This window comes from Mauremys reevesii, linkage group 2 (genome assembly GCF_016161935.1).
Source record: "Mauremys reevesii isolate NIE-2019 linkage group 2, ASM1616193v1, whole genome shotgun sequence".
Taxonomy (NCBI): domain Eukaryota; kingdom Metazoa; phylum Chordata; order Testudines; family Geoemydidae; genus Mauremys; species Mauremys reevesii.
The window spans coordinates 232,211,464-232,234,872 of NC_052624.1; the positions used below are offsets into that span (position 1 = coordinate 232,211,464).

At 40.1% G+C, this 23,409-nt stretch overlaps 1 protein-coding gene and 1 long non-coding RNA gene across 13 annotated transcripts in view; one reads left to right on the plus strand and one right to left on the minus strand.

Moving 5' to 3' along the window:
* Nucleotides 1-587: 587 nt before the first annotated feature.
* The window catches only part of STAU2 (staufen double-stranded RNA binding protein 2), a 213,937-nt gene continuing 191,115 nt past the window's right edge, over nucleotides 588-23,409 (minus strand). For 3 of the 12 annotated variants that reach the window (XM_039524266.1, XM_039524268.1, XM_039524267.1), the window contains exons 15-16: nucleotides 2,918-3,006; nucleotides 591-2,042 (exon numbers count right to left, since the gene is read on the minus strand). In XM_039524266.1, the coding sequence (XP_039380200.1) occupies nucleotides 1,949-2,042; nucleotides 2,918-3,006 (183 nt within the window). In that variant the 3' untranslated portion in view covers nucleotides 591-1,948. Of the gene's footprint in view, nucleotides 2,043-2,917; nucleotides 3,007-8,129; nucleotides 8,157-23,409 lie in introns of those variants that run through there. The other 9 variants (XM_039524278.1, XM_039524277.1, XM_039524269.1 and 6 more) reach the window with 6 other exon arrangements.
* On the plus strand, nucleotides 4,821-22,471 carry LOC120397792. The gene is made up of 3 exons (XR_005594010.1): nucleotides 4,821-4,895; nucleotides 6,028-6,167; nucleotides 22,400-22,471. It is a non-coding gene; the product is annotated as an uncharacterized LOC120397792 (long non-coding RNA).

The following is a 23,409-nucleotide window of genomic DNA, read 5'->3' on the forward strand; positions in this document are numbered from 1 at the left end:
CCGAATTGCCGCCACGGAGGGCGGGGGCAGTCCGTGTGCCCTTAGGGCGGCAGGCACGTTTCAGCGGTGAGGGCAATTCGGCAGCAGCTTCTATGTTTAGCTGTCCGGGGTGGCTTCAGCTAAACATAGAAGATGCCGCCAAATTGCCGCTGCCGTGGAAACACGCCTGCCGCCCTAAGGGCACATGGATTGCCCCCGTTGCCCGCGGCGGCAATTCGGCACACTGCTTGGGGCGGCGAAAACTGTAGAGCCGGCCCTGCTGGGCACTCAGCCTCCCCACCAGCCTCTCCAGCTCTGGGAGCCAGACAGGCACTGTCCGTACCTGGAATTGGGGGGAGGTGGGAAGGCAGAGCCCCCAGAAGTTGAGAACTCTGAGCATGAAGGTCCTTAGTACCTTCATGAGAGCAGGACTGAGCATTCTGCAGAGGATCAGATGTAAAGCCACTGCTTTGTGGATATAATTTTTCAGCAGCAACTAGCTTTGTGTGTGTTATGATACTTATTACCTTGCAGAGCATAGAGCATCAAAGGACTTTCACAGATGGGGCCCAGTTACATACGCAATTTGCACTGTTTCCGTATACTGCTATTTGTGTGTCTTCTGGTCAGGTGAGTCAGACAGGTTGTGATTTGTGGGTTATGTGCTTGTGAAATCTTATGTAATTGTAATTCTATTGTTGTGCAGTCAACAGCTGTGTCATGTTTTTGTTGCATAAGATTTAAAAATGGAAAGCTCTTAAAAATTATATACTTGAGTCTAAAAGGAGCTTGTTACATATAAGTAGAACCATAGTTTCATAGGAGGCAGCCCTGCGGTAGAAGATATGGTCTAATCCAGTTCTTGTCATAGGTACTAGTTGTTCGGTGTAAGTTTTTGTGACTTTTCAAGTAGTTCTGCTAGGTGAATATTTTTAGAGAATAAAGAAGAGATGACACCACCATTGTACACATGAACTGATGTGGTTTTACTGCATTTGCCCACATATCTGAACATTCTGGTACTGAGTGCAGCTGCCAGTTTCATCTCTAATACCATTCCTTCTATAAGGAAAATCTTTACATCTGTTTCAACTGTTTTCTTCCCTTTTCTAGATAACATTTCAATCCTATCGGCTGTTCCTGATCAGAATGCAGTTATTAAAAACACTCAGTTGATGCAAACGGTGGGTTGATACAACACACAGAATGGGGTGTAGATGTGCTTCACACAACAGAGAGCAGAATTAAGGGGGAAATGTTCCTTGGAGGCAAGACGCCTCTCCAATTGATAACGGGGAGGGAAATCAAATACGGTAACTGCTTTTCCTGGAGTATATTGCGATTGATCATTACTAACATCAGTTCATGTTTAAGCAAAACCTTTTCATGATTTAAACGTCTGTTTGCATACAATTCTGAGTAGTGCATCTTAAAGTCATACATATTGATATAGAATGAAGAATGCATAATGGCTGCATAAAAAGATAAGCTGTATGACTATATATGAAGACAACAACTACAATTCTCACAGCACTGTCATTGGTTAATTTTTAAAATATTCAAGCATTTATTTTAAAAAAGAGTAAAGCTGAACTTAAACTACACTATGAAAAAAATGTGTAACTGAATCAATGCTGACTCATATTAATCAGTTTTAAACTTTACCTTTTTTTCATAACACTTTGTTAATTAATTGTTATTTTAAGTTCCAGTAACATGATCAGATTTCTGCTGCCTCTGTGCAATTGAGTTATGATCTGATCTCAAGTTCTGAGGGAAATGCTCAATTTTATTTCCCCCCAGTTGAATAAACAGTACCATGTATACTATCTCTTGTGTTAGAATAGTGTTGTCTTCACATAAGACTCAAATAATGGTATTAGTCATTCATTTCCTTGTACACATACACCCTATTGCGTGTTGACAGGTTTATAAGGATGCAGTGGCGGCCGTGGGTGCTGGGAAGCTCCTAGACGACAGCCTTTGAATCCTTGCAGTCCTGAGCAATGGTGCCTGAGTTAGTCTGTTTATTGTCTGCTTTCTCTCCCAGATGCTTGACTTGTCTGAAAGATTAATACATTAACAAGAGCAGTAAGGTCCAGGGTTGCACATCTTTAAGACATGTTTATTAGCAGATGGCACATGAGATTCAAAGGTCACCATGAAAGGTGACATTTTAAAGTGAAACAACAATATTTATGTTCAGATACTATGCTGATGAGATCATGTGGAAAATGTTTCTGATTAAATCAGTTTTATAAATAGGCACAGTGTATCTATTGAAAATTCCAAATGCCACTTATATTTATAGTCTATCTCTTACACTGCTATTTGGTAACGTAAGACTACTTTGTTCCTTTTGCTACATTAAACGTTGGAAAACTGTACTAGTTTGTACAAACAATCCTATTTCTTTCAAAATAATTAATTTAAAAAAAATCCACTATGAAACTTACATCTATTGTATATTCCTCAGAGCTAAAATTCCAGATCAGTGTTCTTAAGGACTGAAAGAAATTCTGCTTTACTTTCAAATTCTTTAGGATAAAATTGACATTACATACATAAACACTGATTGGCAGAAAGCTACTTACATGCAACATCATGCACTGCAACCTGTTTGACTAAAAGCAAGATGGATCACTAAAATAAAATTTCCAGTTACTCATGTTAGGCTAATTACATAATAGCCATACAATTAAAAAGAAAAACTTTGCATGAGAAGGCTGGCTGCATCATTACTAGTTAGTAAACACTACAACTAGCACTAAAAGTGAAATGCTTTTTATGTGAGCAAATTGTCAAATTATATGTGAATTCTAGAGGAAATGAACTACAGTTTTTGCTAAGTTCTAAAAGGGCAATTAAGCTTTTAATTAACATTTTTATGTGGCACAGCACACAGGCATTAAAATATAAAAGACTAAATGACACTTACTTTTCAAGTGTTCCATTTTCAACCTTCATAGCCCCTTCCACTGGATCCAGTCCCTGTTCCGAAAACTGTTTCAAGGCACTTAAAGCTGCCTGAATAAAAAATGAGTTGTCAACTACTAGTATTGTAATGATATAATTAAGGTAGTCACTAATGGCAGTTCTTTTTAAATGCATCTCTTATATATTTCGGCAAATTAAGGTAGGATGGTAGTAAAGAGTCTATAGTACAATGCTATGATAAAGAGCTGGTTTGTGAGCAAACATAATGATATATTCACCTCTCTGTGCATATGAGTAACTCCCATTAAGGGTTAATGAAAGTTGTGTTACTAGCATTAAGGAGAGAATATGCCCATTAGAATTCTCACTTCTCTAGCCTATGAAGTCTTCCCAGCCTTCCTTAGTGTGTTTATGGAGCTCACACTTCCCTTTGGTCCTGAGGAGGGAATCTTAGGTCAGTCATTCTTGCAAAACTCATAGACTTTACGGTCAGAAGGGACCATCATGATCAGCTAGTCCAGTGGTTCTCGGCCCACGGGCCGCATGTGGCCCAATTAGCACACAGCTGTGACCCACCTGTGCACTAAAAAAAAAAAAAAAAAATGCTGGTTGGGCCTGGCAGGGGGGTGGGACTGGCAGAGGGGGAGAGGTGTTGGTAGCCCTGCTGCAGCGCTCTTGGCAGCAGCTGGGGAGGTGAGTGCAGCAGGGGGGCAGAGTGTGGCAGAGTGGGTCTCTGGGCAGTGAGGGGGTAGAGGGAGAAGGGCAGCATAGGCCCAGGAACTAGGGGTATGCAGGGGGGCTGTTTTACTTGGGGCTCTGGTCCTGTAGCCATGGGGCCCTGGTTGCCTTCCCCACAGCTACGGGGCCCCCGCTCCATGGTGGTGGGGTGTGTATGTGCTGGAAACAGGGTTGGGGGAGGTTAGCGGGGGCGGTCTCTGGGTAGGGGGGTCAGCACGGAGTGTGGTGCGGATCTGCCCCTGAGGGGAAGGGACAGGCTGGCAGTGCAGGGCTGGGTGGGCCAATGTGTCTGGCACAGTGGTTCTCAACCTGCAGCCCACAATGGTAAATAGGTTGAGAATCACTGATCTAGTCTGACCTCCTGCACATTGCTGTCCACAGAGCCTCACACACCCACTCCTGTCATAGACCCTTAACCTCTGGCTGAGTTACTGGAGTCCTCAAAAATCATGATCTAAAGACTTCAAGTTACAGAGCATCCAAGAAGGTTGAGTCGTATCAGGGCCGGCTCCAGGGGTTTTGCCGCCCCAAGCAGAAAAAAAAAAAAGCCGTGATTGCGATTTGCGACAATTCAGTGGGAGGTCCTTCGCTCCGAGCAGGAGCGAGGGACCCTCCGCTGAATTGCTGCTGAATACCTGGACGTGCCGCCCCTCTCCGGAGTGGCCGCCCCAAGCACCTGCTTGCTAAGCTGGTGCCTGGAGCCAGCCTTGGGTCGCATAGTGTAATAAAAAGGAGGAACACTGAAAGGGTAGTGGTGGAGGAACATGCCTACATTCCAATAGCCAGATCTAGAATAGCACTGTGGGTGGCACTGATATATCTTATACATGGGTCAATGAAAGACGCTTAGAAGATACATGAGCCTATGCTGGATGCACTGTACACTTTGTATTCTGTGTTGTAATTGAAATCAATATATTTGAAAATGTAGAAAATGTCCAAAATTATTTAAATAAATGGTATTCTATTATTGTTTAACAGTGTGATTAATGGTGATTTTTTTAATCGCACAATTAATCATGATTAATTTTTTTAATCGCTTGACAGCCCTATTAATTTTGTTTTCTTCTTTTCTGAAATCCTCTTGGCACTTCTTGGATCACTGAAGGCTTCCCAGAATATGACATCAGGTATAGATTGCAATGAGGGTTCTGATATTTGTGATGCCACAGTCTTGGATACCTTCAGTGAACCAGGAAGTTTTGAGAAAGTCTCAGAGAAAAAAAAAAGAATTAAATCAAGTTAGTTAAAACTTTTTGTATGCTCAATGCCCGATGCAGCCTAGTTATTAGGGACATTTAGATAATGAAATCTGTTTTTCAGGTTAGCTTTGCATTTCAACTTTAAGACAAAACAGGTGGCAACTTGTTTGTTATAATGGGTGTGTTCTGAAGATGAGATATGTAGTATCTGAAAGTTTCATAATCAATGCTTACTAATTAATCATGGAAAAGCTTTTGTGTCAGTTGCCAGAGCAGTCAGCAGAGAGAAGAGGGATTTACCTAGCAAACTGAAGCAGGTGTAGGGGGAGGAGACAGAAGCAACGGAATAAAGAATGCACTTACAAAAAAAAATTCAAGTCCTATCAATTGTAATATTTATCTGGCACATAAATACCTTGCAATGCCGGCTACAAAAGTGCCCTGCAAATGCCTGTTGTCACTTTCTGGTGACATTGTAAATAAGAAGAAGGCAGCATTATCTCCTGTAAATGTAAACAAACTTGTTTGTCTTAGCGATTAGCTGAACAAGAAGTAGAACTGAGTGGACTTGTAGGCTCTGAAGTTTTACATTGTTTTGTTTTTGAGTGTAGTTATGTAAAAAAAAATGTACATTTGTAAATTGCACTTTCACGACAAAAATTGCACTACTATACTTGTATGAGATTAATTGAAAAATACTATTTCTTTTATCATTTTTACAGTGCAAATATTTGTAATAAAATATAATATACACTTTGATTTCAATTACAACACAGAATACAATATATATGAAAATGTAGAAAAACATCCAAAATATTTAATACATTTCAATTGGTATTCTATTGTTTAACGGTGCGATTAAAACTGCAATTAATCACGATTAATTTTTTTTAGTTAATTGCCTGAGTTAACTGTGAGTAATCCACAGCCCTAAAAATGAACACACATTTCTGTGTCAAAAGCTATGTTAGAGAGGACATTCAACAAAACGATCTAGGCTGAATTTATTTTTTGCTCTGTAATTAACCTTTATCCTGAAATCAGTAGTTTTCCATTCCTCAAGGGCCAACCCCAGAATAAACATTTAGAAATTGGATTGTTCAGTGAAGTTTCTTTATTCCTAATCGTCAACATGAACAGGTTCTCTGTATGTTTTTATCTGAATTTTCAGTTCCGGTTGGACCAGAGACACAGCTGTCACCCCAAGAATCACACACAGGCTACTGTTGGAACAAAATGCTGGATCTGCTTTCACAATTAAAGTGATAGTTATGTTTCCTGGATTCTCTCAATGGTGCCTTCCCTTGAAAAGTATGTTAACACGATTTAAATATTGCTAGAGAATGTGTATCCGGGCCAGCTGAATAGCAGCACAAGGATTGTTATGCTGCATTATACTAGTGGTCCATCCATTCCAATATCCTGTTTCTGACAATTAACAGTACTTAAAGCTTTCAGAAGACAGCACAAGAAACTCCAAAATGGGCAAGCATGGAGTAACTTGACCCTCAGAGAAGTTTCTTCCTAATTCCGGGCAGTTAGTAGTTGGCTTATATCAAGAAGCATAAGGGTTTGCACATTTTAATCTTATCAAATGCAATTATGGATTTTTATTATCCATATAAATATCTGAACCTTTAAAAATATCCTGCTAAATTTGTGTTTATCAGCATTACCTACATGCCCTCCTTGCCCTGCCACTCAGTCCTTCTTGACTTCCAATGTATTAACACTGATAACTTCTTGTCTGCTCTCGGCCCCCTCCTCCATTGATGTAGTTGTTGATTCCCTCCATTCTACAGTCTTCACCACCCTCAACTCCTTTGTTACTCTCTCCCATCACATAGTCTGCCTTACCAAAGCCCAGTGTTGGATCAACCCAAGTATCTGCTTCCTCTGTTCCACCTCATGCAGGCTTCCTCCACAACAAATTTGTTCTCTTCCTTGTGCAGTTCTGCTACTTTCCTAGCCAAGCGGCTTTATTTTTTCACCTTGACTGACATGCCCTATTCCCTCCCCTCCCTTCTCCTCTGATAAGATTTCTCATCTACTCTCTTCTAACCCCTCCATATGCTGCAGTGGATACCCCTCCCCATCCCATTCTGCTTTGTCTCTCTTGTCCCCACTCTCCCTTATCCTTCTCAAAGGCTCCTTCTCCTCACAATACAAGCACGCTTTAGTCTCCTCCATCGAAAAGAATTAAATCAAAATTCTACCCTTGACTCCCACCTGCCTCTCCAAACACTACTGCCAAGCTTATTGAACACACCATGTACGACTGCTGCCTTGAGTTCCTCTCCTCCAACTTCATTCTTTACCTTCTTTAAACCACCTTCCTGACCTTGAAACTGCTCTCGTTAAAGTCTCCAGTGACCTCTATTCCATCTTTGTTCTCCTTGAGCTCTCAGAGGCCTTTGACACCACTGACCCACTCGCTACTTCTTAAATTTCAGTTTTCGGTTGGCTTTTGAGACTCTGTTCTCTCATGTTGCTCTTTCTGTGGACTGTTGAGTGGGTCCTCTTCTCCTCTTTCTAGTGGGTATTCCTCAAGGCTCAGTCTTTGGCTCCCTACTCTTCTCTTGATACCTTTTCTTTCAGAGCTCTTAACCACAAGCATGGCTTCAGATACCATCTCTATATTGACTACTCACAAATTTACCTCTCCATTAAATGTTTGCCTCTTTCCATCCAATCTCAGATCTTCATCTATCTTTGTGACATCTCCATATGGATGTCCAGCTGGCAACATGGCCAAAACTGAGCTTTTGAACTCCAACCCAAAAGCCTTCCTATTTTTCCTTGACGTTGAATAATTCCACCATTCAGTCACTCAAATGAGTTATTTCCCTCTTATAAATCTCTGCACATCCAAACCATGTCCAAGTCTCACTGCTTCTACCTACATAATATTTCTAAGATTTGTCCTATTTTATCTGTCCAGTCTGCCAGGAGCTCATCATCTCACACCTCAATTTATGTAATTTCCTCTCTAGCACTGAAGCCAGCCACACTGCCTCCCTCAGGTCAATTCAGAATGCTGATGCTAGGATAATCTTACTGACACTGGCATTCTGACCACATCCACCCCCTTTGCTGTTTCCTTCCAGTGGCTACCTGTCTTCCACTGCATGAAACAGAATCTCCTTGTCCTTGTCTTCAAGGCCCATCATCCTTTAGCCCCACCCTATCAGATCTATGAGCTCTCAACCTTTACCTTTTCTCTACCAATAATGCCAGCCATGATTTTCTGATTAGCTGCTTGTCCTTCAATCACCTCTATGCTTTCTCCTATGCCACCTCCTATCCATGGGGAAAAACTCAGTGTTATAATTTGTAAAGCCATCACCTTATCCTCATTAAGACATCTGCTGTGATGCCTACAAAATCAATACTGTCTGGCATTGGTTAGGGCAGTGGCAAACTGAGACGTCTGCTTTTCTGTTACCTCATCCCCATTTGTCTGTTTAATCCATCTGTTGCTTCCTGTCTGATGCCAAGATTGTAAATTCTCTGGGGCAGGAACTGTTGTCTTGTTTTAACATGTCTGTATAGTGCAGGATGGATTGATTTAAATCAGCATAAAGGAAACCTTGATTTAAGAAATCAATTTTTAACTTGTTTTCAGTTGGTACTTATTATGTATTTTCCTAAAGAAAGGTTGGTTCTCACTGGCTGGTAACTATTTAAAAATGTTGATTTGCAACTAAATATAGTCTTTATACTAAATTTGTTACTATTATTTGCTAACCACACATTTTTAAGCAATTATATATCTTAGCATGCATTGATTCACGTTGTTTATTTTTACATTATGTTAGGAAATGATACATTTCTTATTTACTGGATGATTACTTTTTTTTTAGTTGTGATTTGCATCAAGCTCTATTTGGATAAAAATTGGAATTCAATTAAAAATGCACAAAAAGCACTTTAAAATTGTTTCCTACATAAACCAACCTTAAATGTTCTGGATACTTTTTTATATAAGTTTATCAAAACACGTTTTGTATTGAAAACCAGCTGGTTTATTAAACAACAGACGCATTATCTGTAGTTACTGAATTGAATTAATTGTTTCTGGTCACCATGTCTTTAAAGACTTTTGAGCCAGTAGATTTCATTCTCACATCTAGTTTGTATTTGTAGATTGAGGAAAGCAAGCTTTCCAGCTATTTCAGCTCCCAATCAGTTTCTTAACTTTCAATGTACTAGCCATTAAACTGTACTAGTTGAATAAACTGAAATGAAGAAAGCATTCTCTCTATACCTGCAGAAAGCTGCCAAATGCTGATTTAGCACTTCAACAAACTGGTTCCAGGTGCTTATTCAGTGATTTCCACCAGTTCAGCGGTTTGACTTTCTTTAAAGCTTTGGCAGCAAACATGTACTGCTTAATATATTCTAAATTAAATGTAGTCTGTATTAAATATAATTAACGATTTTAGTATTATAGTGAGTTTAGGCTTTTAACATAGGTTATCAGAATTGTAAATAGGTTTATTTCTAAGAAGCAAAATGTATTAATTTAAATAGAAAAACTGATTTAAATAAAAATTAATATTTTAATTTACAATATTTTTTTTTCTTTTTATCCATGCTGCTCTACATCCTAGCACAATGGAGCCATGATTCTTGATTGGGTCTTATAGGTGATATTATATTAATTAATAAGCATCCAGCTTCTATTTTGCAAAAGTGAGTTCACAGGTTAATTATGTGCTGTTACCTTCACAAAAACTCATGGAGGATGGGTGAGGTCCCAAGGGACTGGAGAAGGAAGTTACTGATCTTTAAAAAAGTGAATGAAGAGGACCCAGAGACTCATAGACCAGTCATCCTAACTTTGGTACCTGGAAAGATACTGGAACAAATTATTAAACAATCAGTTTGTAAGTACCTGGAGGATAATCGGGTTATAAGGAATAGCCAGCACAGATTTGTCAAGAACAAATCATGGCAACCAACCTAATTTCCTTCTTTGACCAGATTAATGGCCTAGTGTATAGGAAGAAAGCAGTAGATGTGATATATCCTGATTTCAGTTGACTTTTGACACAGTCTCACTTGACAGTCTCAAAAGCAAATGAGAGAAATGTGGTCTAGATGAAATTGTTATAAGGTGAGTGCACCATTGGCAGAAAGATCATACTCAGAGTAGTTATCTACGTTTGCTCCAATCGAGAGGGCGTAGTTAGTGAGGTCCCATACGGGTCAGTCCTGAGTATAGTACTATTCAATATTTTCATTAATCATTTGGTTAATGGAGTGGAGAATCTGCTTATAAAACTTGCAGATGACACCAAGCTGGGAGGATTGCAAGCACTTTGAAGACAGGATTAGATTTCAAAATGATCTTGATACATCGGAAAATTGGTCTGAAAACAGCAAGATGAAATTCAGTCAAGACAAGTGCAAAGTATTCACTTACACCCCAGAATTATTCCCTCCTATTAACAAGAGTGTTGTAAGAAAGACATGAGTGGTAATTATTCCACACTACTTGGTACTGGTGAAGCCTCAGCTGGAGTACTGTGTCCAATTCTGGGTGCCACTTCAAGAAAAATGTCGACAAATTTGAGAGTCCAGAGGAGAGCAACAAAAATGATCAAAGGTTTAGAAAACCTGACCTATGAGGAAAGGTTAAAAAAACTGGGCATGTTTAGTCTTGAGAAAAGAAGATGGAGGAGGGACCTGATAATAGTCTTCAAATATGTTAAGGACTGTTATATAGAGGACAGTTATCAATTGTTCTCAGTGTCTACTGAAGGTAGGGCAAGTAGTAATGGAGATTTAAGTTAGATATTAGGAAAAACTTTCTAACTATAAAGGTTGTTAAGTTCTGGAATGGGCTTCCAAGGAAGGTTGAGGAACCCTCATCACTGGAGGTTTTTAAAAACAGATTGGACAAACAGCTGTCAGGGATGGTCTAGGTATACTTGGTCCTGCCTCGGTGCAGGGGATCAGACTTGATGACCTCTCAAGGTCCCTTTCAGCCTTGCATTTTTATGATTCTGTGAACTACAAGTTACTGAAAACAATTGTCAAGAGCCAAAATGGGCCTGTACAGACTTCTTTTTTAATTCATTGTTAAAATTATCGGGATTAGAATAAATTTTCTTTGTTACATATTTAGTACTGTTTTACTTGTCTAACTGCCTACTGTGGAGATATGCTAAAGAGGATTAAAAGTCGTAGAGTATCTTCAACAAGTATTTCTTTAATCTTTGCTGAAACCCTATTTTGGAACTTCTTAGAGGAATATTACCCTGGATCTCACAATAGAGTTCGTAAAAACATCTATTTTCCTCTTTCTTTGGCAGTGGAAGAATATCACTGCAAAAATAAACTGTGCTGAATGAAGGCACTGGTCTTTACTACCCTGATGTCAAGGATGGAAACATGGGACATTTTTATTTGATTTATATAGTAGGGAAAATATTCAGTAAGATACCATTCAATGTTAAATAATATTTGTAATACACCTCCAAAACTTTAAAAAGAAATCTTGATGCTCATTTTGTGAAAACAATCCAATTAGTCTCACTTTTCTTGTAACATTGAGAACAGAGGTGCGTGCACACATACTTCTCACCAGGGCCGGCTCTACTGTTTTTGCCACCCCAAGTAGCACGCCGAATTGCTGCGGGACGGCGGGGGCAGTCCGTGTGCCGTTAGGGCGGCACGCGCATTTCCGCGGCGGTGGCAATTCAGAGGCAGCTTCCGTCTTCAGCCGGAAGACAGAAGCTGCACCCCTGTGGACAGATGAACATAGAAGCTGCTGCCGAATTGCCGCAGCCACGGAAATGCGCGTGCCGCCCTATGGGCACACGGACCGCCCCTGCCGTCCGGCAGCAATTCGGCACGCTGCTTGGGGCATAAACACAGGGACTGCCGCCCCTTGCAGATTGCTGCCCCAAGCACCCGTTTGGGATGCTGGTGCCTGGAGCCGGCCCTGCTTCTCACAGAGATCCAAACATGGCCGAAACAAAAAGTAAACTAACAATATTTTAAACTACCTCTCTTTAGTATAAATAGCACTATCTATCACTGTTTCATGATTTGTGATACTGTGCGGGAATGTAGCAAACTCAGGTCTAAAGTAAAGTTCTACCCTAAACTACTGACGTCAGTTCACAAATATCCTTGAATTAGCTTGTGGAATTTATCACATAGTAATAGCTCGCAAGACACTTTGTGAGGGTGAAGTTAAGCTTCCAGGTGCTCAACAATGTCTCGTGCTTCTCCTGCCCATCTCTTCTGGGAAAGGTGTGGAAAGTGTCATCTTAACTCTGCATTTTCCAATTTTCTACCGTGTGTACACTGTCTTGCAAAGCTACCTGTTTTGTAAGATGTAGGTAAGGAGATCTTAACTCTATAGTTCATGGTTTTACAATGCTTGGATTTAGGAAATTAAACTCTTTCTTTTTGGAAGAACACAAGAAGCACCAGGCACCACTGAACACCTGTAACCTTAACTCCACAGTAACAAAATAATGTTTTTTGGGAGGTGAGGGGAGGTCGTTTTTTTTTTTTTAGAAAAAGAGAAAGTGGAAGACTACCATAGGAAACACAATTGAGGGGCATTGCATGGAGAATAGGGATGTGTAGCGATTTCCTGGATGTACGTCCAGCCCCTTAATTATGAATTGTTTCTCTGCTTCCTTCTGGCTTCCCCATACTTCTGTTAGGAGCCAGGATGTGGACAACTGATAACTGAGGGGCTGCGAGCAGGAATGGACCTGGTAGCTGCACTCCTCACAGCTCTTTATCATTTACCAGCTCCCCAACTCCGTGCCCACGATAAACTTGGAGAAGCTAGAGGTAGGAAGGAAGCTAGTAGCTGAGCGACTATGCAGAGTAGAAGCAGAAGGGGGGGTTAAGTTTTGTGCAATAAAGAAGAGCTACAAGCAAAGACAATGGGCTAATTTACATCCATAATTCAATTCTATGGCCTCACTGGACTTACACCCCACATGAATTTGGCTTGATAAAAATAACTTCTGAACTTCAGTTAAATGTAAAAGAAAAAAAAATGGAACATTTGACAATGAATCTGGTGAACAATGTCTGTTTTTAAAGGCTTGATATTTCCTTCCATTGAGAGTTTTCTTACAAGAGAGCATCTGCACAGATTTTATATATATATATATATAGCGCATATTTCTCTCCCCCAGAAGATTTTACAACTGTTTTGTGAATAAAGACCCATAGGTTATACAACAGATGTTTTTGGCACTGCAGTAACTATACAGAAAACAATGATACATGAAATGTGTAAAAGATATGATGCCAACAGGATGCGCTACATTGCTCTTTGTTTGTCTTGGCTGCCATTTCTATTATAAAAATGTGTGTATATCAGGATGGAGATGGAGGTTTCCAGTTATTTTGGCTATTTGTAGCTTTACTTAAGTCAATTTGCAATTAATGAATGGTATTGAAATTTGTGAATATTCTTCCTGCTTCCCTCTATAGGGATTAAATGTTTTGTAATGACAATCTAACAACATTAAGTCATTCTTTCACAGAGACCAGCAGGCAGAGCCTGCACTAGAGCATGTGTATTTCAGCTCACGTCCACATGATAAAGATTTCATGGGGTCTTTTTAACACAGCATACAGATGTTTTTTCTCTCTTTAGATCTGTTGCATTTCAGAATCTTCCTATGAAACTCAAATAGCCAAATGTTGTTGTCTTCAATGTATGTTTCCAGTTGACTTTATTGCTTGTATCTCAGAGTAGATTATGACCCTAATTATTCCTATCAAGTACTCAGTGACCACAAACTTCATCACAGGAATGCCACAGTCCTGGTAAATATACCGTTCAAAAGTGTCAGCTCACGGTGAGGTGCCTTCAATCTCCAGTTGTCATGGATGGTACCTAGCCCAAAATGCCTCAATCTGAGACAGCACAAAAAATACTGCAACCAGCATTCACAAGTAGACTATGTACACCGTGAAAACACATGTGGGGTGGGGTCAGGCCCGGGTTGGCCCTCCCTCCATATTCTAGCCACCGAGCTCTCTCTCTGCACCCCAACTGGTCCCTCCCTTGTATCCATAGCTGCCAGATCCCACCTGTCCCAGCCCCGCAGGTAAGCAGAGACGCCACGCCTCTCTCAGCTCTGTCTCACCGAGGGACCTCAGAGCCCAACCAGGAAGGGTGACAGGGCCAGGCCCTAGTTGCCCACCCTGGCGAGGGGAGCGGGTCGCAGGGAGGTGCAGGCTGGAGCTGCATCCTGGGTCCTTGCCACCATGACAGGGAACATGACACTGCCCCCACCTTGAGTGTGAGACCACACATACCCCTCCAGCATCCCCCAAATTCTCCCTCCCAGTACACTCACCCAGCACCCCCCCAAATATCCTCTCCCAGTACATACACACACATCCCTCCAGGCCCCCCAGTTTTGGGGGTTTGATTTTGAAGTTCGTGGTCATCTCTTAGCTTTGTTGCTAATGTGGACAAACTCCTGCTGGGGCTTGTAGCTTTTTTTTAATTCATCAAATCTGTATTAGGTATCTGATAAAAGATTTCATTTGTTATTTGACATATAGACCAATGTGTTAATTAAAAAAACCCTTTGTTTCAACAAATAGATTAGGCTACTTTTGAGCTAGTTTTTAACTGACTTGAGGCTATTAATGCAGTAGAAATCTGGCAACCACTCCTCTCACAGAGTTCAGTGCCTAACTATGCCTGGGATACTTTTTCCTCTCTTCTCTTCAAGTCAGGTGCCTAGGATGTTTCTTACAAGAAGCTAGGGTAGGGGGGGTGAGGGGAGAGAGGAGAACCTTCCTCATATCTTTTAACCCATGGTTAGGGTACTTAGCTGGAGATGTGGGAGATCTTTGGCTCAAGTCATCCCTCTGCAAGATGAAGAGAAGGGATTTAAACAAGGTTCTGCCATCTCTGAGGTGAGTACCCTAACCAGTGGTATATAATATAGGACAGGGGTAAACAACCTATGGCACGTGTGCCGAAGCTGGCACGTGAGCTGCTTTTCAGTGGCACTCACACTGCCCTGGTCCTGGCCACCGGTCCAGGGGGACTGCATTTGAATTTATTTTTAAATGAAGCTTCTTAAACATTTAAAAAACCTTATTTACTTTACATATAACAATAGTTTAGTTATATATTATAGACTTACAGAAAGAGACCTTCTAAAAACGTTAAAATGTATTACTGGCACGAGAAACCTTAAATTAGAGCGAATAAATGAAGACTCGGCACAGCACTTCGGAAAGGTTGCCGACCCCTGATATAGGATATTCTGATGTGGAACTTCCTCAGTCCCTTCTGTTAAAGCTGTTCCACTTCAGGTACATAAAGAGTCAGCAGATCAGAGAGAGTGCATGCAAGCATGAAACTGAGACTATAGGAGGTTAGAGCAGTCACCCAGGATGTGGGTGATCCAGGATCCAGTCCCCAGGCTCCAATCACTCTCCACTTATTTATCTGCAGTGGAACAGCTTGAGCAGGAGAGACTGAGGGAGCCCCACATTGGAATATCCTATAGCCCAGTGCTTAGGGCTGGCAGATCCCTGCTACACTTCCTTCTCCTCCTGAGTTGGGGGGACAGGAACTTGAAAAAGCAGTCTCCCACATATCAGGTGAGTCCTTTAACCACTGGGCTAAAAGTTAAGAGGGAGGTGGCCCTGCTCCCCCCCCAGCCATTTTGTGTGGAGTTATGCATGCTCTGAGCACCCCTACACAATCAGGCTCTGCAGGCATGTTAGAGGGAGGACACCAGTCTTGCCCCAGTTTGTAAATTGCACTGGGGCTTAGGCAGGCAGATGCCTAGAGTGAGGCAGCAGGGCACATGCTCAGAGCCAGAACTTAGGTGCTGTGTGTTCAGGTGTCACAGAGTTTGGTGGAATCTGAGTGGGTGTTTTGTGAAGATCCATGGGGCATAAACCTGGGATTTCAGTGCCTAAAATGGCAGGTGCCTAAGTCCCTTTGTGAATCTAACCCTAAATCCCTGATTGCATCTGCACTCAGAAACCTCTAAATTTCAGCACTTCTTATTGCAAGAGCAAAACTGGACCTGCAGTTGTTTGTCAACAAAAAATGGAGATCAGTGAATGACAAAACCCTAAATTTCTCCTGGTTTAGAAAACAATAAAAAGTATGGAGGTCTTCTCCAGTGTTGGCTAACTACTGGCATACACTTAATGCAATCCTATTGAAGTCAAAGGTGTTTCCACCAGCAATGAGTGTGGCTTCATACCTTTTTAATATACGGATTGATTTTCAAATTTAAAGGCTGTTAGGCAATCAGTGCCAGGCCTGTTGTGAGTTTGAGGGCTTAGTGTTCCAAGAATACCAAACTGTCTTAGCAATAATTTTAAACACAGACACTCTCCCTCTCGTTGAAGGTCTAAGGCTTTCTTACTCTTTTTGGGAGCAAATTTTCAGCTAGGCTTCTACCTGGCCTTGACTTTTTCACACCCAAAATTGTGGATGAACACGAATACAACTGCATGTATTTGCTTGTGCAAAATTATACATGGACAGGTGGCTGACAATTTACTCCTTAAAATGGCTATTTAATTGGCCTTGGTTTATCAAGATGGTAATATATGCATATAAACTAAACAGAAATCACGTGAGGGGTATTGAGAATAAATCCCTTTTCCCCACAGTTGCTATTGCAACTGAATTTCCTATGTCACAAACAATACATTCTGCTAGGAGACTTTACCCGCTTCCTCACAATACCCCATGCTCTCCAGTTGATTAACCAATGTTAACATCTGTTTAAAAATTAAATTTCAGAAAGGCTTTTCACACTACACAATGTAAGCCTTAATTAAATGACTTCAAGCCCTTTTTGCAAATAGCTTATACCCAGTGTATTTCATGCATAGCATAATCTGATTAACTCATGTAATTTACATGGACATAGTATTTTCCAAAACAAATTAATCTCTGCACAAAGGAACATTCACCTGGTATGCACTAGGGGTTAAGGGTAATGGTTGCACCTGCCAAAGAGGGGAGGGGGAAAGAAGAGGGAATCCTCTGTTCAAACAAAAGATGATGATTCATGAATGTAGAACTTAGAACCCTTCTGAAAAAGTCGTCTGTGGTAGTTAAAGCTGTCCTAACCAACTTTAACGGATGCAACCAGTATTCGCATGGCAGATTTTCCATGTAGACACTGACCTTGCCAGGTTTATAGGGGGTAATTATTAAGTAAGGATTAACTGTCCCTGAACACTTTTTCTAATGTATTAGGCACAAACAGGCTTCTAGCAACATCAGGCATGCATGTCTTCTTTCACCTATTGTCTTTTTATTGTACAAACATATTCATATTCTGAATTTCCCTATGTCCATCTCTCAGTATCCCAGAAACTGGATGGAATACAAGATCATGATCCACAGGGCTGTTGGGGGGGGGGGACCTTTAGCAGTCCACAGGAATAATGCAATTCGTTGTGTTGATTGACTTTCCACACCAGTAATTCAGTCTTTTGGCACTTTGATTTTTGCCTTATCTTAGCATGTGAACAGCCGGAGTATGGCCCTTGATCTCATTCCTGTGACTGTGCAGTAGCTCCAACAGCAGAGTATGCTGACGCATTATCTTTTAAGGTTTGAGATGCAGTTGTATGATCAGTCTGTGATAAGGCAGTTCTATCGCAGTATAGCATGAACCAAAACTGTTTCTGTACACGTTGGGTTTAAACAAACTACATTGAATCATGGCTTATTGGTAACATATTGGGTTTGTACATTTTTTAATGTATGCTTTTGGGTGAAGAATGTTTGAGAATTTAACATGTACAGCTACATTCACTGCTAACATAAGTGAGCACAATGCTTCTGTGGGGCTTGATCCTGTAGGGGGCAAGTCACAGCGCTGAGTGTAGAAGAAGCTCAAGCTCATAATAATTAATAAAGACAAAAGAGAGCCAAGACAGAGCCTAGAGGAACTCAGTCCAGCACTGATTCTAGTGCTGAGGCTTTGTCACCAAGTTTAGGCCTCATTCTTGTGTACAGGTGGGAGTAGGAGGAGAATACACCGCTAAGAACCTCATTTTCACAGACAGGATTGTGCTTATGTCCATGTTTCCTCAGCCCCACTCCCCCTTTCTTGACTATGGTCTTGAGATAAAGTTAGCAGGTATGCAAGGAACATGGGCAAACTATTTTAAAATGCCTAAGTGCTGACTTTCAAAGGGATTTAAGGTATGTCTAACACTTTGAGCTGAGGAGTCATACCTGATATTCAACTTGAGGAAAAACACCCAAGCTAACATGCTAAAAAGGCAATGTGTAGCTGTGGTGGTGTGAGCAGCAGAAGGGGCTAGCTGCTGCCAGTATGGACCAGTCTGAGACCATAGGCATGTACCTGGTGCAGCTAGCTGCCTGCATGGCCACAGCTATGCTCTATTTTTAGCACGCTAGCTCAATCAGAGCTAGTGAGGATATGTCTCCTCAAGCTGGGAATCACACCCTCAGTTCAAAGAGTAGACATATCCTTCAACTCCTAAGTCATTTAAGTGCTTTTGAAAAGGTTACCCCATGAGCTCTTGTAACACTTGCTGTGAAGGACTACTCTTACTTGTATCCACATGTAGCATCTGCTCACATTTGTGCTGGACACTGTTGGTACCTGTCAGTAAATTTGAGTAACTATGGCAACAAGGACAACAAGCTTATGCTCCCTGCCCTGCACCAAGCAAAGACTTGCAACCTCAAGGCCACACACAATGGAGTTGTAGCGGCTTGCCCCAGTGGTCAATTTGGCTGTACGGGTTTAGCTTCCATAGTCAAAAGTTAAAAAGGACTTAATTAGAATTCTTTTCTGAAAATATCTGTCCTTTAACTTGTATCTTCTAGGTGTAGTTTCCTGATAATGTTATTCACCCACGAAAGCTCATGCTGCAAAACATCTGTTAGTCTATAAGGTGCCGCAGGATTCTTTGCTGCTTCTACAGAACCAGACTAACACGGCTACCCCTCTGATACTGATAATGTTGACAATCTTTTAAAAATAATTTTTATTTCTGAATCCAAGATTTAAACCATATTTTTCATTCAGTTATTACCATTCAAAGATGGAAACCAGAAGGATTAATGGCACACCACAGCTTTGACATTCTGCGAACATATAGTAAAAATATTATTTCTGAACTCAAATTTACATTGTATTTTACAGTGGAATTTCATTGAACCATGACCCAATGGAAACCTTCTGCAAACAATAAGTAGATCATAACTAGGGTGACCAGATGTCCCGATTTTATAGTGACAGTCCCGATTTTTGGGTCTTTTTCTTATATACGCTCCTATTACCCACCACCCCCTGTCCTGATTTTTCACATTTGCTGTCTGGTCACCCTAATCATAACTCATTTGGGGAGCCATTCTATGTTCTAACTTGCTTTTGTTAGACTTACTGCTCTGATCATGCTGATACAAACAATGACTATTCAACCCAAAGAAACATTCACATCTTTGAAGACACACAGTGCCAAATTTTTAAATCAACCCCATCTCTAACATTGCATCTACAATCAAGTATAGGTGCAATTAAATAGAGGCACAAAATAGAAGTATTTAGATGTCTAACTACTGGATTTGTTAATGCAATCAGGCAATTAGATGTATAATGCTACAATTTGGGCCAGAACTTGAGTGTAGATGCAAAGTTGCAGGTCTAAAAATTATAGGCGATTTTAAGAAACCTGGCCCTCCAAACTAGACTGGACAAAGCTAGAAAATATACTCCAGCAGACTCCTGCACTGGCACACAGGATGAGCTATATGACCCAATATGTCTTTTCCAATGCTGACTTCTGTAATGATTAGAAATTATCCTTCTCAGCTGTGTACTCAGAACACTAGATCTAATTTAATTAAATGATTTATTTATAGGCATTTCTACATCAATTATACATCAAATTCTTCTGTGTTATATGGTTGCACCTTCACTGAAGTTAACCCTATTAATACTGAGAGCTGATTTTACTGAGGAGAATTTGGTCTCCTGATTAAAACTGAGCAAACTTTTTTGGCCAAATCTTTTTTGGTGAAAAAAATGCAGATTCTGTTACATTTCCCTAAATTGTTTGGTCAAACAAAACCTTAAAAAAAAAAGCCTGAAAAAAATGAAGTATTTTGTTTTGACATTTTCGATATGAAACGTTTTGATTCAGGAGTACTGTTTTGAAATTTACTTAAATATGTACATGACAAAATTTTAAATAATCAAATGAAGTGAACTTCTTTTAACTTTTCAATTTGCTGAAAATTTCAGAAAAATTAATTTTTGGTTTAAGCCAAACTATTTTTTTTAAATCGCCAGCAAACCAAAAAATCTGCTATTCACACAGCTCTACTCCTTACTTTTAAAATGTACATTCAGGTCCTTAGCTGGTGGAAGCCTTTAAAGTCATCCACTAAGGATCTGGTGCACATTTAAACATTTTCTCTTCATCAACAACGCTGTCTGCTGTGGCTCAGACTCCTGTATCAATGCTCTTACTTCTCTAACATAGCTTTCACTAAATGGCTGGTTGTTTAGCCAACAAGAGAGAACTTCGGCTCAATCCTGCTTTCATTGAATGAAACAGAAGCAGGACTGGGTTCTTTACATGAACAGTAATATTGTCCTAAACCATATGAGGTTGTAAGAACAGCAGTTGGCAGTCCATAGCATTTAGAAAGAAAAGAAGTAAGAGTGGAAAAATTTGTTTTTTACTGTGGTCAGACCTAGCATCAAAGACTTGACTGTTTAAAATTGTAGACTCTTAATACATGTTTTAATTAAATAACTGCCTCAAAATGAGTTTTAATAAAACAGGAGATTTGCATTGACTCTGTTATTTAAACTTTTCTTCCTCAGCAATTGCCAGCATAAAGAATGGCCAAAAACTTGCATTAAAGATAAACTCACAAAGTGTAACCACACCAACATTTTAGGGCACAATGAAGGTCAAACCACCACATGATCTCAATACACACCCCATAATCATAATACTGTGTTGGGCAAGATGGAGGCAGTCACATAAGTAGGATTGTAACACATTCACCAGTGGGTTCCAATACTTTGCATTTACATAATGCATGCATCCTCTCATCCACTGAGATCAAGGTGCTGAGATCAATGTACAGAGTAACATTATTATCCCTATTTTTAAAGATGGGGATACTGAGATGAAGAGAGACAAAGTAAATGACTGGCTCATGGCTGAACAACAGGCAGTTGCAGAACTGCGAGCTAGTCTAAGATAAAATAAATTTAACTTAGTGGGAAACTTAAAAGAATATAGCTTTAATTGTTTGAGGAAAAAGGGAAATTTTTGAAAGGTAAAGAATATATGATGGTAGAAAATAAAAGCACTCTCTCCACTGAATTCCAATTTTTTAAGTCAAATGTGTGTCTAACTCCTGACAGTACCACCCACCAAACCTTAATTTTCTCATGAATTTTAAACCTGTAAACATTTTTCAGGAACTAGAAAAAGAATTCTATTTCCATTTTTAAGAGGGGAAAAAAATCTTTAAACAAATCTATTTGTTTTGCTGAAATGTTCTACAGAGTAGTTTAAAGTGGAAAACACTGAAGTTGTTTTTTTTGTTTAAAAGATTGGCAGGATATTATTTCAAAGGACTTTTCACTTTGTTCCCAGTACTAAAGCATCTGAAACAATCCCCTAAATATCAGATTCTTTGTTTTTAATAAGCTTTTTTTTTACAAAGAAAGAATTTATATTCTTCTCATGCCAATTAAGTGCCCTTAGACTTTAACTACCTTTCAGTCAGCACACAACTAGAAACTTCAGTTTGTAAACAGCAGCACATGATGGTATTAACTGCAAACGGCGGCCCACTGGTTTCTAATCTCAGATTATATTGTTCAAACAGAACAGTGTGATTGAAAAATATAGGTAGTTTATTGCCGTAGATTCTTGCATTAGTCTAAAGAAATCCACATCTAAATGTGTTCTTTCCTTGATCCAAGCTCAGAACTCACTTGTATAAGCCACAGAAGAATATATGCATTCTGTGAAATATACTTCCCAGCCTGGGTGTGCTGAGAGGGGTGAGGCTGCTGGCATCTATAACCAATCAGCCTCTTACTTTAAGTATAATTTTACAGTGAAGATATAAATAAGACCAAAAAACAAAAAAACATAAATAGGTGAAAATTCTACATATATATGTATTATTCCACATAATTAAAAGATTTTACAGTTCTATATTCAAAACAAAAGGGCTTGATTATGATTGCTCTCACACCATTTTTACATGGATGTCACTGTATTGACTTGAGCGGTATTTTACTCCTAATTTAACTTGTTGTAAGTGAGATCAGAATCAGTCCCCGGTACTGCAAGCAGGACTTCTCATTTGAAGCAGTTTGTAATGTAATTTTGTCCTTGCTAATTGTTGTCAACTTGTCCTCATCCTGTTTTAACCTATAACCATCAGCTCCTTTAATGAAAGTGTCTATAAGGATCTTCCCTAAATATGCTTTTCCAGCACACTTAATGTCTTTTAATGTCTTTCCAATTAAATCCAGATGTGAAAAGCTTAAAGAACAGTTCTCAGGACTGAAAAAGATGACATAAATCTTGCAGCTGACAGAGATCCCACTGAGCTCAGTTGGGGAAACTCACAGAGGACTTGTTGTGGGCCAGAAAAACTGCTGGGTATAAAGACAGATGTGTACACTCCTATTTTAAAAAAATGAAATAAAGCAATGCTTCCTACAGTACAGTTCCTATGAATACTACCAGAGATATTAACAGCTCAATCCTGCAATGGGCGGAGCACATCCTGTAACATGCAGATCTCCCTCAGCTCCCACTGAAGTTTCAGAGTAGAGGGTGCTGAGCATCTCAAAGAGAAGACCCCTTTGCCCTCCCAGGATTTGATCCTTCGAGATAATGATCCTCCTTGTCCCACCACTGATATCAATGGGAGATGGAGGCACTCAGCAAAGCCAGGCTCAGACTCACTTTCCCCTTGCATAAATCAGGGTAGCAGACTGAACTGGTTTTGTTACAAAGGATACACACAATGTGCTATTATAATTACAAATTCTCACCAATGTGACAAGGAACTGGGCACTCCTAATCACTGACCACTGCTGCTGGGCGAGTGCTGTTTGTGCAGCTGGCAACTTTTGCTTTTATTTTGTTTTCATTATCATGGCTGTATGCTTTTTAAAAAAGTTCATTTTTTATGGTGGTACATAGTCTTTTTGCTCATCCCCAGATGCTAGGAAGTGTAGGTTCAGCCCAAGCCAGGTCTATTTCAAAGGGACAGAAAAAGGCCAAAGCTTGGTTTAAAGAAAATTGCTGGAAGGCAGCCCAACTACTAAAGACTTTAATTCTCTCTTGCCCTCCCATTTTTCCCCTCTAAACTGGTAAAATATACACACAGATCCATGGCTTCCAAAAAGGTGCATGTCCATGACAGAGCAGGGAGAAAATAGAGGTGTGTCAAGAGATAAGAAAGGTGATTGGAGACATTGACTGTCAGATCATAGTGACTGACAAGTACAGTAACTTCAATAGCAATTTCAAA